This window comes from Schistocerca piceifrons, chromosome 1 (assembly GCF_021461385.2).
Source record: "Schistocerca piceifrons isolate TAMUIC-IGC-003096 chromosome 1, iqSchPice1.1, whole genome shotgun sequence".
Lineage (NCBI taxonomy): Eukaryota > Metazoa > Arthropoda > Insecta > Orthoptera > Acrididae > Schistocerca > Schistocerca piceifrons.
This window is the reverse complement of record NC_060138.1, coordinates 232,180,328-232,195,689: the sequence shown is the minus strand read 5'-3', so window position 1 is coordinate 232,195,689 and position 15,362 is coordinate 232,180,328. Positions and strand designations below refer to the sequence as shown.

Genomic DNA, 15,362 nt, shown 5'->3' with positions numbered 1-15,362 from the left:
GACATTGCAATTCTGTCAGAGACAGCAAAGGACCTGGAAGAACAGGTGAACGGAATGGACATTGTCTTGAAAGGAGGATATAAGATGAATACCAACAAAAGCAAAATGAGGACAATGGAATGTAGTGAAATTAAATAAGGTGGTGCTAAGGAAATTGGATTACGAAGTAAGAGACTTGAAGTAGTAGATGAATTTTGCTATTTGGGCAGCAAAATAATTGATGATTGTCGAAATAGAGAGGATATAAAATTTAGACTGGCAATAGTAAGGAAAGCGTTTCTGAAGAAGAGAAATTTGTTAGTATCAAGTATAGACTTAAGTGACAAAGTCATTTCTGGAAGTATTTGTATGGAGTGTAGCCATGTATGGAAGTGAAACATGGATGGTAACTTATTTAGACAAGAAGAGAAAAGAAGCTTTCAAAATGTGGAGCTACAGAAGAATGCTCAAGATTAGATGGGTAGATCACGTAACTAATGAGGAGGTACTGAATAGAATTGGGGTGAGGAGGAATTTGTGGTACAACTTGACTAGAAGAAGGGATCAGTTGGTAGGAAATATTCTGAGGCATCAAGGGATCACCAATTTAGTATGGTAGGGCAGCGTGGAGGGTAAAAATCGTAGAGGTAGACCAAAAAATGAATACACTAAGCAGATTCAGAAGGATGTAGGTTGCAATAGTGACCTGCAGATGATGAAGCTTGCGCAGGATAGAGTAGAATGGAGGGCTGCATCAAACCAGTCTCTGGACTGAAGACAACAACAACAACAACAACAACAATGAATTGGATAGGGGGTAGGATATTCCTCATATCAGGACGCAGTAAGAGGTAGTTGAAAACATGGCAGATAATATGACTCTCTTGCTCCAGTCCAGGATGGAACTGAGTCACGATGGCAGTGCTCCGTTGTTGCCAGATGGAGGGTATGTGGGAGGTGGTAAGTGACTGAAGAGACAAGGTATGGGAGATCTGTTTCTGCTCATGGTTATGGGGTCAAATTCGGTCTGTGAAGGCCTCAATGAGACCCTTGATATATTTAGAGAGGGACCGTTCATCACTGCAGATGTGCTGGCCATGAGTAGGTAGGCTGTATGGAAGGGGCTCTTGCATGGAATGGGTGGCAGCTGCCGAAGTAGAGATATTGTTGGTGATTGGTGGGTTTGACATGAACAGAGTCATTCATGTTGTGGAGGTCAACATCGAGGAAAGTGGCTTCTTAGGATGAGGAGGACCAAGTGAAGAGACAGAGAGAAGGTGTTGAGGATGTGGAGGAATGAGGATAGGTTGTCCTCACCCTTGGGCCACATCACGAAGATGTTTTAAATGAATCTGAACCAGGTGGTGGCTTTGGGGTTGTGGGTGGATAGAAAGGATTCCTCTAGATGGCCCAAGAATAGGTTGGCAGGGATGGGGCATTGTGAGTGCCTATTGCAGTACCGTGAATTTGTTTCTAGGTGATGCACTCCAAGGAAAAGTAATAGCGGGTGAGAGTATAGTTGATCATAGTGACCAGGAAGGATGCTGTAGGTTTTGAGTCACCTGGTGTTGGAAAACACTATAAATAATCGCAAGGCCATGGGCATTGCATTATTACTGTAGAAAGAGGGGACATCAAGAGTGATGAGGAAGGTGCTGTTTGGTAAACGAACATCAACTGAGAAGAGTTGGCAAAAGAAATATTTGGTGTCTTTTATATAGGAGGGTAGGTTACTCTCCACAGTTCCTGTTCCTTTACCGACCAGAGCCCTGTAGTTGCTGTCGATGCCACCTCCTCCTACACTAACATTCCCAATGCCCATGGCCTTGCTGCTGTTTAACATTACATTTCCAAATGTCTATCTACAAATAAATCAATGGAATAGAAATGGGCACTTGCATGGCACTATCTTATGCCAGCCTAACCATGGGCCATTTAGAGGAATCCTTCCTAACCATCCACAATTACAAACCCCTCACCAGATTCAGATGACATCTTCGTTATCTGGACGAAATGTGAAGACAACATATCCACTTTCCTCCAGAGCATCAACACCTTCTATCCTATTTGTTTCACTTGGTCCTCCTTAACCCAAGAAGTCACTTTCCTTGATGTCGAACTCCACCTCAACAACGGCTACATCAGTACCTCCATCCATATCAAACTTACCAACCACCAGCAATACCTCCATAAAGACAGTTGCAACTCCATTCCATTCCATGAAGTTCTTTCAATACAGCTAGCTACCTGTAGCAGTCATATCTGCAGTGAAGAGCAGTCTTTCTGCAAATATGTCAAGGGTCTCACTGAGGCCTTCAAAGACTGAAATTACCCTCCCAACCATGTACAGGAACAGATCTCCCAGCCCCTGTCTCTCCAGTCACCTACCACCTCCTACCTCTCACATACCCACCATCTAGCCACAAACAGGGACTCCTCTCATGACCCAGTATCACCAAGGACTGGAGCAACTGAACCACATTCTCTGCCAAGGTTTTGATTGCCTCTTTTTACGCCTTGAAACAAGAAACACCCTACCCACTATCCTTCCCACCCTTCCTGCAGTGGTGTTCCACCACCCACTGACTCTATGAAATATCTCTGGCCGTATCTAGTTCACCCCTGCTCCCAACTCCTTGCCTCATGGCTCATATCCCCACAATGGGCCTAGATGCAAGACGTGTCTCGTACATCCTCCCACAAATGACTACTCCAGTCAGTCAAGCCACAGACATCTTCTATTCCACCAAATACAGGGCTACTTGTGAAAGCAGCAATGTGAGCCACAGATTAAGCTGCTACCATTTTGCTGCTTTCTACGTGGACATGACAGCTAACAAAATATCTGTCTGCACGAATGGTCACCAACAAACTGTAACCAAGAGACATCTGAACCTTCCAGTTGCTGAACATGCTGCCCAACACAATGCACTTCACTTCACTGACTGCTTCACAGCCTGCACCACCTGGATCCTTGCTAGCAGCACCCGCTTTTCTGAACTGTGCAGATGGGAACTCTCCTTGCTATATATCCTACATTCCCATAACACATCTGGCCTCAACCTTCGCTAGTCCCTGTCCCTTGCCTACTTATTCCTTTCCCTCCTCCTACCTACTTATCCCCTTCCCTGGTCCCAATCCAGCACTACACGGTCTTCTACTCCACCAAGTACCCTCTAGACTTTTTCCTCTCCTCTACTTCTCTCAAGTTTCACTCCACCCCAAAACCTCCCAACTGCACCTAGCAGCCCTACCCTATCCCCATCACATCCCTGCATGCTCTCACAAGCAGAACTACACCTGCTCCCACCCCCACCTGTTATTCCTTTCCACTCCCACTCCAAGCTGCACCTTACCCTCACCATCCCAGCCATATTGCTTCTCTCATCAGGTGCCGTGGCAGGCTGCAGTCCTCCCACTGCAGTCAGGGATGATGGTCATGCATGTGTGATTTGTGCTTGTTTGAATGTGAGTGTGTTTTCTACTTCATAAGGCCTTTTGACCACAAGCTTAAATACGTAGCAGTCTGTTTGTTGTGTCCATCTGCAACTCAATGTCTGCTCTATACAATGAATAGCAATCTTATCCTTTTCACAATATTATCATCAATCATTAAATTAGATATTCAGGTAATTTGTAAAAGCTAGTAAGTAGGTTATATGGAACATTTTTCATTTTCTTTGTAATATTTACAGACTGTGAATTTCATGCTTTACTTTAGATGAGTGCTTACTGAACACTTTTGCACCAACGTAAACTAGTCCACCTTGCGAAGAAGATCAAGCAACTTGAAAATTATTTTTCTGTCTCGTCTTGTGGGTATCCAAATCAGAGTCCAACTAAAATGGATTTCTTTTATGATTAACAAAAACCATAAATAAATAAATGTAGGCTACTGGGAGATGGGTGTAGGAATTTGAAGATACTTGAAGGGTCCTCTACAAGATGTGTAATTATCTACTTCACACAATATGCTTACTGTTTACTTGTACTGAATAAATACTTTTTTTAACGGCCCAGAAGGTAGATAGATAAGCCAACAGGAAGTGAAAATTGCAAAATAAACCAACTGATTAGGTTATATGTGTCGACTCAGTTTTAACTTTCTACCCGGTGGAATTGCAAGGAATTTTATACGCAGTATTTCATTTGGTATGTGACCATTAGTGACTGCTTCTGGTGTCAGTATATAATTTTTTGATTGTTTCAACCTGAATAAAACACATGTTTATAATGTTTGTCACAACAAAGACCAATGATTGATGAAGCTACCCAATTTCAATAACAGTTTCACCAAAAAGATTCATAATTAACAAACTACATAACCATGAATCAACAGGAAACTGTGTTAGAGATCATTTATGTTTCAAATATTTCAACTACGCACCAAATCTAATGGTTATCGGGTCATAAATTTGAAAGGCAATGTAGACAAACTGTTTCAAATGGAAATGAATAATGCATTGAAAAGGTGATTTGATAAGACGTATGGTCAGACTGAGCATTCAGATTGAGTAATTGGTTACCTAAATAATATAGAATGATGAAGGAAATACAATGATGTGTATGACAAAATTAGCTGGACCAATGAAGTTACATAAGGATGCGGGCAGACTGTTGAAATATGAAAGCATGAATGAAGGCTGTTATGTGAATGTGGTAATGAGTCTGTGCCGAGTTTGATTTCAGAGAGGATAACATGGAACTATTCAAATATTTATAGAAAATGAATAGTTGAAAATTACATTCAGCTTTTTGTATAACATTTTATATTCCTCTAGAAAAGGACCAAAAAAGAATACTACACTTTAAAGAGACCACGAGAATTCTGCATATCACCCAGTTCCATAACGCAGCACTGTCCTTCCAGGCACTTACTTCACTTGGTTATGCGCAAACAGCCACCCTGTCTCCACTCATCACCATCACCACAAAAAAAAAAAAAAAAAAAAAAAAAAAAAAAAAAAAAAAAAAAAAAAAATGGCTCTGAGCACTATGGGACTCAACTGCTGTGGTCATAAGTCCCCTAGAACTCAGAACTACTTAAACCTAACCAACCTAAGGACATCACACACATCCATGCCCGAGGCAGGATTCGAACCTGCAACCGTAGTGGTCGTGCGGTTCCAGACTGTAGCGCCTTTAACCGCTCGGCCACTCCAGCCGGCACCGCCGGCACCGACAGCAACAACATTACAGAAGTGGTACAGGCAGAATGCTGATGCTGATTTGGAGAAAAGTCTCTGAATTTTGAAGAATTATCTAAACACTGTCTCACTCTGAACTTAAAAATAATTCCCTGAGTCACTCTGACTTTCAGAAAATGTACATTTGAGACAATATCTGCTCTTTGACCATCACACACACACACACACACACACACACACACACACACACACACACACACACACACACACCTACCTGGTATAAGTGACGCAAGACACATGACCAAATCCATGGATGTTCGTCTGCAGTCGATCTGTAATGAGCCACACTGCTTCAACAGCCATGTGACAGCATGAATAAGTTGGACTCCATCAAATTCTGGTGGTTTATGACGAACTTCGCTGATCTGCAATGAGACAAAATTTATTGTCACTGTCTACTTCCATAAAATGGAATGAAAATATTTAGAAATAGTGTTACCACACAGCCTGTATATCCAAACTGTATGCATTTCATCACTTTGAAAAATACTACAGAACATGTTTGCAGCTTTTAATTATTTTACAAACTTGTTTCAAAAACAAACTGTGAGCAAAGTTTAATATTTTTGCTCTTACCAACGAAAACTGTTTACACTTTATGTTCACTATGTAGATGTCTTATATACAACTCCCAACAACTGGTCATACTAATACTACTGGAATTACGAACACCCGTCCTACAACAGAACCCAAAAGGTAACTGGCTTTCTTCTAAATTTTCTTTCTTCATTTCTTTTTTACATTTGTATGATGTAACAACTGGTTTGGAAAAAAAACTTTTGACTACTCATGGAACAAATAAGCACAGAGCAAATGAACAAGGGATTTTTTTTTAATAAATTGTATACCTTTAATTGTACACATTTGTTTTTATTTACAACGTTTATTTTTTCAGTGCATTTTCTACAACATACAACATCCTGGATGTGTGAAACATACTAAGAGCAATGGTAGCCTAATGTTATTTTTTTGTATGTTTTTCAAAGTATTTTATCACTTTTTCATACATAGTTTTGGCTAAGAATTACCAAAAATATTTCTGTGATTTAAGATAACAGAATTGTGCAGATGCAGTAGTTTGAGGAAGGCTCTTTAATGCTATTCAACAGTTCCATTACATATCTAGTCCATTACTAAATCATCACATTACTGACATAACATAAATTACTATAAATTGAATAAAAGCAATTACTTGTTTGCAAAAATGAGGTTGAGTTCCATGAGTCTAAAGGAAAGATGGTTGAATCAATAACTTCTAGTATGAGGGACTGCTCTTTCCAAGAGTGTAATAGAAACAGCAATAATAGAGAGATGCTGGAACTCTTAGAGAGTAATAAAGACTGCTGACCAAGAGAAGCAATGTAAAGTAAGACACCACATCCTTAACAACCAACAGCATTATAAGAATAACTAAAGAAATTAATACGATGTAAAGTCAGATATTCTGTGACACACTTATAGCTCTTTTAAGAACAACTATCTGCCTGCATATAATTTCATTTTCTTTTTATCCTGCCATTACTGTAGTTTCTTGCAGCAAAAAATAATGTAACTCCAGTCAAACCAAAACGAAAATTAAATCTGGATTCTAAGTTACATAAAAGTTTCCTTTCTAATGAAGTTCCTTTATGTTTCTTAAATACATGGGCAGTATTTTCACTGAAATCTTACAGGTTTGATGTCACGTGTCTCTTTGTTGGAGCTACTTCTTTCTTACCATAAAACAGATATAATGTTACTTTTGGGAAATAGATTCCATTAAAACTATTTATAATTATAATACTTTATTTAATGAAAACTACCAGTGAAATACAGCATATATTTTAGCTTTACAAACGGAATTACAGAATTACATTTTTCACCATTCACATTTCCCTTCTGTAGCAGCTAGCTGATTTTGTACATTGTATGTGTGCAGTCCATGTCAAACCGCTTGTGACTTTGGGTAACATATTTGTGAACTAATTTCTTTACATCTATGTAACAGGTGTCTGGATTGGTGGGGGTGGGGGTGGTGGTGGTGGTGGTGGTGGTGGTGGTGGTGGGGGGGGGGGGGGGGGGGGGGGGTACCACTACACCTTGTGAATTAATTATTATATACATTTACAGCTTACGGTGTTGCGTGTTGCAAATGGACACTGCCAAAGTTCCCCCCCACCCCAGCCCCCCACCCCCACCCCCACCCTGAATGTCACATTCGAACAGATTTCAGTATGGGACCCTCTAGTGGCACAACCAATATTCAGACAATATTCCAGTTTGTCCCCTGTAGCATGTTTAGTGTAACAGTTCCCACAGCATCTCTTATGTGATTGATTGATTGACTGATGGATTTGGAGGAGGGAATTCCTTACGTGGTTCATCACGTACTGAGGACTATTGCTCTTCACCTTCACATATCTCCAAAAGAAAAATCTAATGGCGTTAAGCCTAGAGACCTAGTAAGCGAAGTAGTTGGCCCAACTGCCCCAATTCACCTCCTGGGCATTTCTCTTTTTATACATTCCCTGACAATGAACCTGAAGTGTTATGGAGATCCATCCTCCTGGAATAGGTTTTCCTGTGGTGGTCATGGAAGGGCTTAGTGTTCCACCATATATAGGTACGAAATTTTAGTCACTGCTGGTTCTAAGAAGAAAAATAGTCTAGTCACCATGTTATGCATTAAGTCAGCTCACACACTGACTATCTGCGTGTCCCTGACTAGTTCATATGTGACATGTGGATTACACATAGATTATCACTGCCCCATATTCTACGGTTGTCTGTTTACAACTCGGCTGACATAAAATATCACTTCATCAGAAAAACACACATATTAAAGGCAGTCTGGTGACTCATCAATCCTTTGTGACATTTCTAATGCGAAGTTCATAGTACAACTTCATTGCTACGTTTTATTCATGAATCATTTGAATCTTGTGCAACAAATTGTGCAGCAGTACGCATAGAATCTGTGACTGGAAATTAGCATCATGAACACACACATGTATGTTGTTGTTGTTGTTGTTGTTGATTGTTGTTGTTGTTGTTGTCTTCAGTCCTGAGACTGGTTTGATGCAGTTCTCCATGCTACTCAATCCTGTGCATGCTTCTTCATCTCCCAGTACTTACTGCAACCTACATCCTTCTGAATCTGCTTAATGTATTCATCTCTTGGTCTCCCTCTACGATTTTTACCCTCCACACTGCCCTCCAATGCTAAATTTGTGATCCCTTGATGCCTCAAAACATGTCCTACCAACCGATCCCTTCTTCTAGTCAAGTTGTGCCACAAACTTCTCTTCTCCCCAATCCTATTCAATACCTCCTCATTAGTTACGTGATCTACCCACCTTATATTCAGCATTCTTCTGTAGCACCACATTTCAAAAGCTTCTATTCTCTTCTCTTCTTGTCCAAACTATTTATCGTCCATGTTTCACTTCCATACATGGCTACACTCCATACAAATACTTTCAGAAACGACTTCCTGACGCTTAAATCTATACTCAATGTTAACAAATTTCTCTTCTTCAGAAACGGTTTCCTTGCCATTGCCAGTCTACATTTTATATCCTCTCTATTTCGACCACCATCTGTTATTTTTCTCCCCAAATAGCAAAACTCCTTTACTACTTTAAGTGTCTCATTTCCTAATCTAATTCCCTCAACATCACCCGACTTAATTCGACTACATTCCATTGTCCTCATTTTGCTTTTGTTGGTATTCATCTTATATCCTCCTTTCAAGACAATGTCCATTCCGTTCACCTGTTCTTCCAGGTCCTTTGCTGTCTCTGACAGAATTGCAATGTCATCAGCAAACCACCAAGTTATTGTTTCTTCTCCATGGATTTTAATTCCTACTCTAAATTTGCTACTGCTTGCTCAATATCCAGATTGTATAACACTGGGAATAGGCTACAACCTTGTCTCACTCCCTTCCCAACCACTGCTTCCCTTTCATGCCCCTCAACTTTTATAACTGCTATCTGGTTTCTGTACAAATTATAAATAGCCTTTCGCTCCCTGTATTTCCCCCCTGCCACCTTTAGAATTTGAAAGAGAGTATTCCAGTCAACATTGTCAAAAGCTTTCTCTAAGTCTACAAATGCTAGAAATGTAGGTTTGCCTTTCCTTAATCTTTCTTCAAGGATAAGTCGTAAGGTCAGTATTGCCTCTCGTGTTCCAATATTTCTATGGAATCCAAACTGATCTTCCCCGAGGTCAGCTTCTACCAGTTTTTTCATCCATCTGTAAAGAATTCGTGTTAGTATTTTGCAGCTGTGACTTATTAAACTGATAGTTCGGTAATTTTCACATCTTTCAACACCTGTCTCATACATCTTGTTCACCAGATGGTAGAGTTTTGTCAGGACTAGCTCTCCCAAGGCCATCAGTAGTTCTAATGGAATGTTGTCTACTCCGGGGCCTTGTTTCAACTCAAGTCTTTCAGTGCTCTGTCAAACTCTTCACGCAGTATTGTCTCTCCCATTTCATCTTCATCCTCTTCCATTTCCATAATATTGTCCTCAAGTACATCGCCCTTGTATAGACCCTCTATATAAAGAGATAGTGGGGCTGGCCAGTATTTACCTCAGCTCAGTACTGCCGATAGATAACACAAAACAGAACAGAACAGAAATTCCTAGCTTTCGGAACTTTGTTTCTTCATCAGGGTGGAGAGGGGGGAGGAGGGGGGGGAGAAGGGAAGAAGGGAAAGTGGATTCAGTTACTCACAACCCTGGTTATGAAGCAACAGGGAAAGGTAAACAGGGAGGATAGCAAGGATGGAGGCACAGTTGTGAGAGGGAAGCCAAAGATATTCTACTGTTAAGTATTGTGCCAGGTTCAAACCAAAGAAGATGCATACAGAAGTAAAGAGGTATATAGGATAAAGATAAACACAACTATGCAGGATGAAAAGATGTGTGAATGGCTAAAGAGGAGAGGGAAAAAGAAGAAGACTGAAGAGTAAATGGGAGTGAGGTTGGTTAACGTAGGTTCAGTCCAGGGGGATGGCGCAATGAAAGGATGTGTTGGAGAGCAAGTTCCCATCTCCACAGTTCCGAGGGACTGATGTTGGGTGGGAGAAGCCAAATGGCACATACGTTGTAGCAGGTTCTTAGGTCCCTAGAATTATGCTGGACGGCATGCTCTGCTACTGGGTATTGGACATCTCCTAGGCGGACGGCACATCTGTGCCCATTCATGCGCTTAGCCAGTTTAGTGTAGTCATACCGATGTAAAAGGCTGTGCAGTGCAGGCATGTCAGCTGATAAATGACATGTGTTGTTTCACATGTGGCCCTGCCTTGAATTGTGTATGTTTCACCAGTAGCAGGGCTGGAGTAGATGGTTGTGGGGGGAAGCATGGGACAGGTTTTGCAGTGGGGTCGGTTACAGGGGTAGAAACCGCTGGGTAGAGAAGGTGGTCTGGGAATATTGTAGGGTTTGACAAGGATGTTACGGAGGTTAGGGGGGCGACGAAAGGCAACTCTGGGTGGTGTGGGGAGAATATTGTCAAGGGATGATCTCAAATAGGGCTTGAATTGAGAAAGTCATATCCCTGGCGGAGTAATTTGTTGATGTATTCGAGGCCAGGATAATATTGGGTGACAATGGGGATGCTTCTGTGTGGTCTGGCGGTAGGAACATTGTTGTTGGACGGGGAGAAATGTATTGCTCGGGAGATATGTTTGTGGATACGGTCTGCAGGATAGTTGCGGGAGAGGAAAGCGCTGGTCAGGTTATTGGTGTAATTGAGGGATTCATCACTGGAGCAGATACGTTTGCCATGAATACCTAGGCTGTAGGGAAGGGAGCGTTTGATGTGGAATGGATGGCAGCTATCAAAGTGAAGGTACTGTTGTTTGTTTGTGGGTTTGATGTGGACAGAGGTGTGGATGTGAGTTTCAACAAGATGAAGGTCAACATCCAGGAAGATGGCTTGGGTTTTGGAGAAGGACCAGGTGAAATTCAGACTCGAAAAGGAGTTGAGATTATGGAGGAAATTAAGGAGTGTTTCTTCACCATGATTCCAGACCACAAAGATGTCATCTATAAACCTATACCAAGCCAGGGGAAGCAGCTGTTGGGTCTTCAGGAAAGCCTCATCCATGCGGCCCATGAAGAGGTTGGCATAGGACGGAGCCATCCTGGTTCCCATGGCCGTTCCTCTGATTTTTTTGTAGGTCTGGCCTTCAAAAGTGAAGTAATTATGAGTGAGGATGAAGTTGGTTAGTGTGATACGGAATGAGGTTTTTGGAAGATCTTTGGGTGGGCGCTGGGAGAGGTAGTGTTCAAGGGCAGAGAGACCATGGGTATGTGGGATGTTTGTGTAAGGGGATGTAGCATCTATGGTGACAAGAAAGGTTTCAGGTGGGAGGGGAGTGGGAATGGATTTGAGGTGTTCTAGGAAGTGGTTTGTGTCTTTGATGTAGGATGGGAGTCTAGAGGTGATAGGCTGGAGGTGTTGGTCTACCAGAGCTGAGATACGTTCTGTTGGGACCTTGAAGCCTGCCGCAATTGGACGGCCAGGATGGTTCTCTTTGTGGATTTTGGGTATTAGGTAGAAGGTAGGGATAAGTGGCTCAGGTGGAGTGAGTAGGTCTATGGAAGCCGTTGTGAGGCCTTGTGAGGGACCTTGGATTTCTAGGATTTTCTGCAGCTCAGTCTGGATGGATGGAGTGGGATCCTGGGTAACAGCTTTGTAGGTTGAGGTGTCGGAGAGTTGATGCAGTCCTTATGTCACATACTCCACACGGACAAGTACCACAGCTGTGGAGCCTTTATCCGCCGGGAGGATGACAATAGAGTGGTCTGTTTTCAGCTCCTTAATGGCATGGAATTCAGCTGGGGTAATGTTGGGGGTTGTCGGGATGTTCTTCAAGAAGGACTGGGAGGCAACACTGGATGTGAGGAATTCCTGAAATGTCTGCAAGGGATGGTTTTGGTGGAGGGGAGGAGGATCCCTTTGGGAAGGCGGTCGGAACTGTTCTAGACAGGATTCAACACTGGGTTTAGTATTTGGGGGCTATGTTTGGGTGGTGAAGTGATATTTCCAGTTGAGGTTCCGGGTGAATGAGAGGAGATCTTTAACCAGAGCAGTGTGGTTGAATTTAGGCGTGGGGCTAAAGGTTAAGCCTTTTGATAGAACAGATGTCTCTGGAGGAGAGAGGGATCTGGATGAGAGGTTTAGAACTGAATTGGGACTGGTGATATGTGGCATTTGACTGTGGTTATAGTTGAGATTTGGTCTGTGTGGGATATGTGCTGGGATTGGGAGATTGAGTAGGGTGGCTAGGCTAGGTTTGTTGGCTATGAGGCAGGTTTGTTGAAGGTGCTGTTGTGGTTGGTGTTTGTGAGGGATAGGGAGAGGGATCCCACTTCTTAGGTGTTGCAGTAGCACTGTGGATAGTTTTTTCAGGTGGTGTGTGGCATGGAACTCAAGTTTGCAGCTGGCTTCTAGGATGATGTTCCTGAGTGTGTTCTCCAAGCAGGGGTTTGAGAGGCAGAGGACTCTGAAGAGAGATAGGAACCGTTGGGAGTGGTGGTTACACGAAGTAGTGTAGAGATTCAGGACAAGTTGGGTAAGGGCTAAGGATTGAAGGTTCTGGAAGTGCAGGAGAGACTGGTGGAAGGAGGGATTGCACCCAGAGATGGGAACTTTTAAGGTAAGTCCTTTAGGGGCAATTCCAAAGGTTAAGCAGGACCGGAGGAAAAGTATGTGGGATTGCAGTTTGGCTAGAGTGAAAGCATGTTTCCGGAATGAATGTAATAATGTGGTATAGGATTAGGGTACATAGTGGGTAACTGATGGGTAGCGAAATTAAATAACTGAAGTTAAAATAGTAATAATAAGAACAAATAAAACAAGGAGGGAAGGACAAGAAAGAAAATAAAATCTGTTAGTAATGTTCAATACCAAAGGAAGACCACTAAATAAAAAAAGTACGGATAGAGGTTGACCAGACTAAGCAAGTACGTCCAGACCCCCTCTTTTTGTAAATTTATACCAAAGATTTCTTTTCTCCCCAGTTACATTCAGTATCTCCTCATGAGTTATTCAAGCTATTTGTCGAATCTGTAGCACTCTTCTATGGCAATACATTTCAAGAAAATTTATTCTCAAATACCTTCAGAAAATACTTCCTAATATTTAAATATCTATTAGATGTTCTTGAGTAGTACTTGGACTTTCAGCTGGGTGGCATCATCTAATAGGTGTGATATTTCGGCGAGCCGACATATTGCCAACTTCAGGCATTCCTGATGGTTGAGATACATCTGCTGAATGCTTCCTTTATGTACTTTCTGGACTGTACATCCTCCAATTCATCTGCTAGACAGATGGTCCAAGATTTCATGAGCTCTGTGAACTAATGTGCTTAGGACACCTTCTTGCTGTGAAGGGGCATGACAATTGGAGGCATGCAAGTACAAATCTGTATGTATCAGTTTACAGTACACACTTTGTGCTGGTCTTCATTTGACAAGCACATCCAGGAATATAACTTGGTTTTCCCCTATCTCCATCATGAATATGATGTTCTGTTGCGGTGAATTCAGATGTTGCAGAAAGTCTCGTAGGTGACATCGTCCATGTGGCCACATTATAAGCATGTAGTCTACAGATCAAATAAAGCACGAGGGCTTGTAGACAATCAAATCCAAGGCTGCTTTTTCAAATGCCTCCATAAACATACTGGCCACCACTGGTGATAGTGGGCAGCCCATCACTGCTCCATATGTTTGTTCACAGTAATTTCCATTGAACAGAACGCAGGCTGAAATAAACGCAAATTCTAATAGCTTTATTATGATGGCCCAAACGTCTCTCCTATAAGGCTTAGACAGTCTCTTAGAGGTATTATTGTGAAGTGAGGTACCACATCAAAGCTTACCATTAGGTCTTGTTTGCTCAGTTGAAAAGTTCTGGAGCTGCTGAATGAAATCTGCAGAATTCTGTTTGTGGAGCTGGCAGTTGCCCACAAAAGGGCTGAGCATCACCTTCAACTGTTTCACTAACTCATATAATGTTGCTGTGCCAGTGCTGCTAATAATTAGCTGAAAAGGCATTTCTTGCTTGTGGACTTTAGGTAGACCATTAAGTCTAGGTGGCGCAGTTGCTTGTGGACAAAGTTTGTTCACCATCTACTTGTCTGGGAAAGTGTGTTTGAGAAGCTCAGCAGTCTCTCTCATCACTTAGTTGGCATGATCATCTTCAGTTCTCCTGTATGTGTTGACGTCTAATAAGTTGTACAATTTTTGTTTGTAAATATGACTTGGTAGCAGCACCATACAATTCCCTTTGTCTGCTGGGAGGATGATTGTCTCAGAGTCTTCTCGTAGCTACTTAAGGGTTAGATGGTTAGATGGTGAAGAAACTTCGTACTTGGGCAGCTGTGCAACTTAAGACTTTATGCACTACCTAAAGACTACAAGCAAGAAATGCCTCTTCATCCTATCATTATCAAAATTGGTGTACCAACATTATATGAATTAGTGAAACATCTGACAGTGATGCTCAGCTCCTTTGTGGGCAAATTCCAGCACTATATACAGAATTCAGCACATTTCATTCAGCAGCTCCAACACTTTCTATTAGGCCAAGAAGACCTCTTGGTGAGCTTCGATGCAGTATCTCTCTTCACAAGGGTGCCTCAAAGAGACTCCATAAGCCTCATAGGAGAGAAGTTTGGGCCAGCACTAACACAGCTGTTTGAATTCATGCTTACGTCAGCCTATGTTCTGAACAAACAGACAGAGCAGTGATGGGCCTTCCACTGTCACCAGTGATGGCCCATATATTCATGGAGGTATTTGAAGCAGCAGCCCTAGAGCCAGCTGTCTACAAGCCCTCGTGCTTTTTTCAATATGTAGAGGATGCATTCGTAATCTGACCACACGGATGATGTCACCTAAAAGACTTTCTACAAAACCTGAATTAGTCACACAGAAACATCAAATTCATGATGGAAATAAAGGAAAATCTCAACTAACATTTTTGGATGTGCTTCATCAAATGAAGACTAGACACAGTGTCTCCCTTAAACCAATTTGTAAAGATTTGTGTTTGCATGCCTGCAGCTGCCACACCCCTTCACAGTGAGATGGTGTCCAAAGCACACTAGTGTACAGAGCATGCAAAATGTGACTGTGACAGTCTAGCAGATGAACTGCACTGTACCCC

The 15,362-nt window shown here is 42.0% G+C and overlaps 1 protein-coding gene across 1 annotated transcript in view; it reads right to left on the bottom strand.

Moving 5' to 3' along the window:
- Window positions 1-15,362, bottom strand: part of LOC124803212 (DNA-dependent protein kinase catalytic subunit-like) — a 561,762-nt gene that overhangs the window by 354,337 nt on the left and 192,063 nt on the right. Inside the window, exon 19 of the mRNA XM_047264427.1 lies at window positions 5,401-5,551. Coding sequence (XP_047120383.1) covers window positions 5,401-5,551 — 151 coding nt within the window. The remainder of the gene's footprint in view (window positions 1-5,400; window positions 5,552-15,362) is intronic.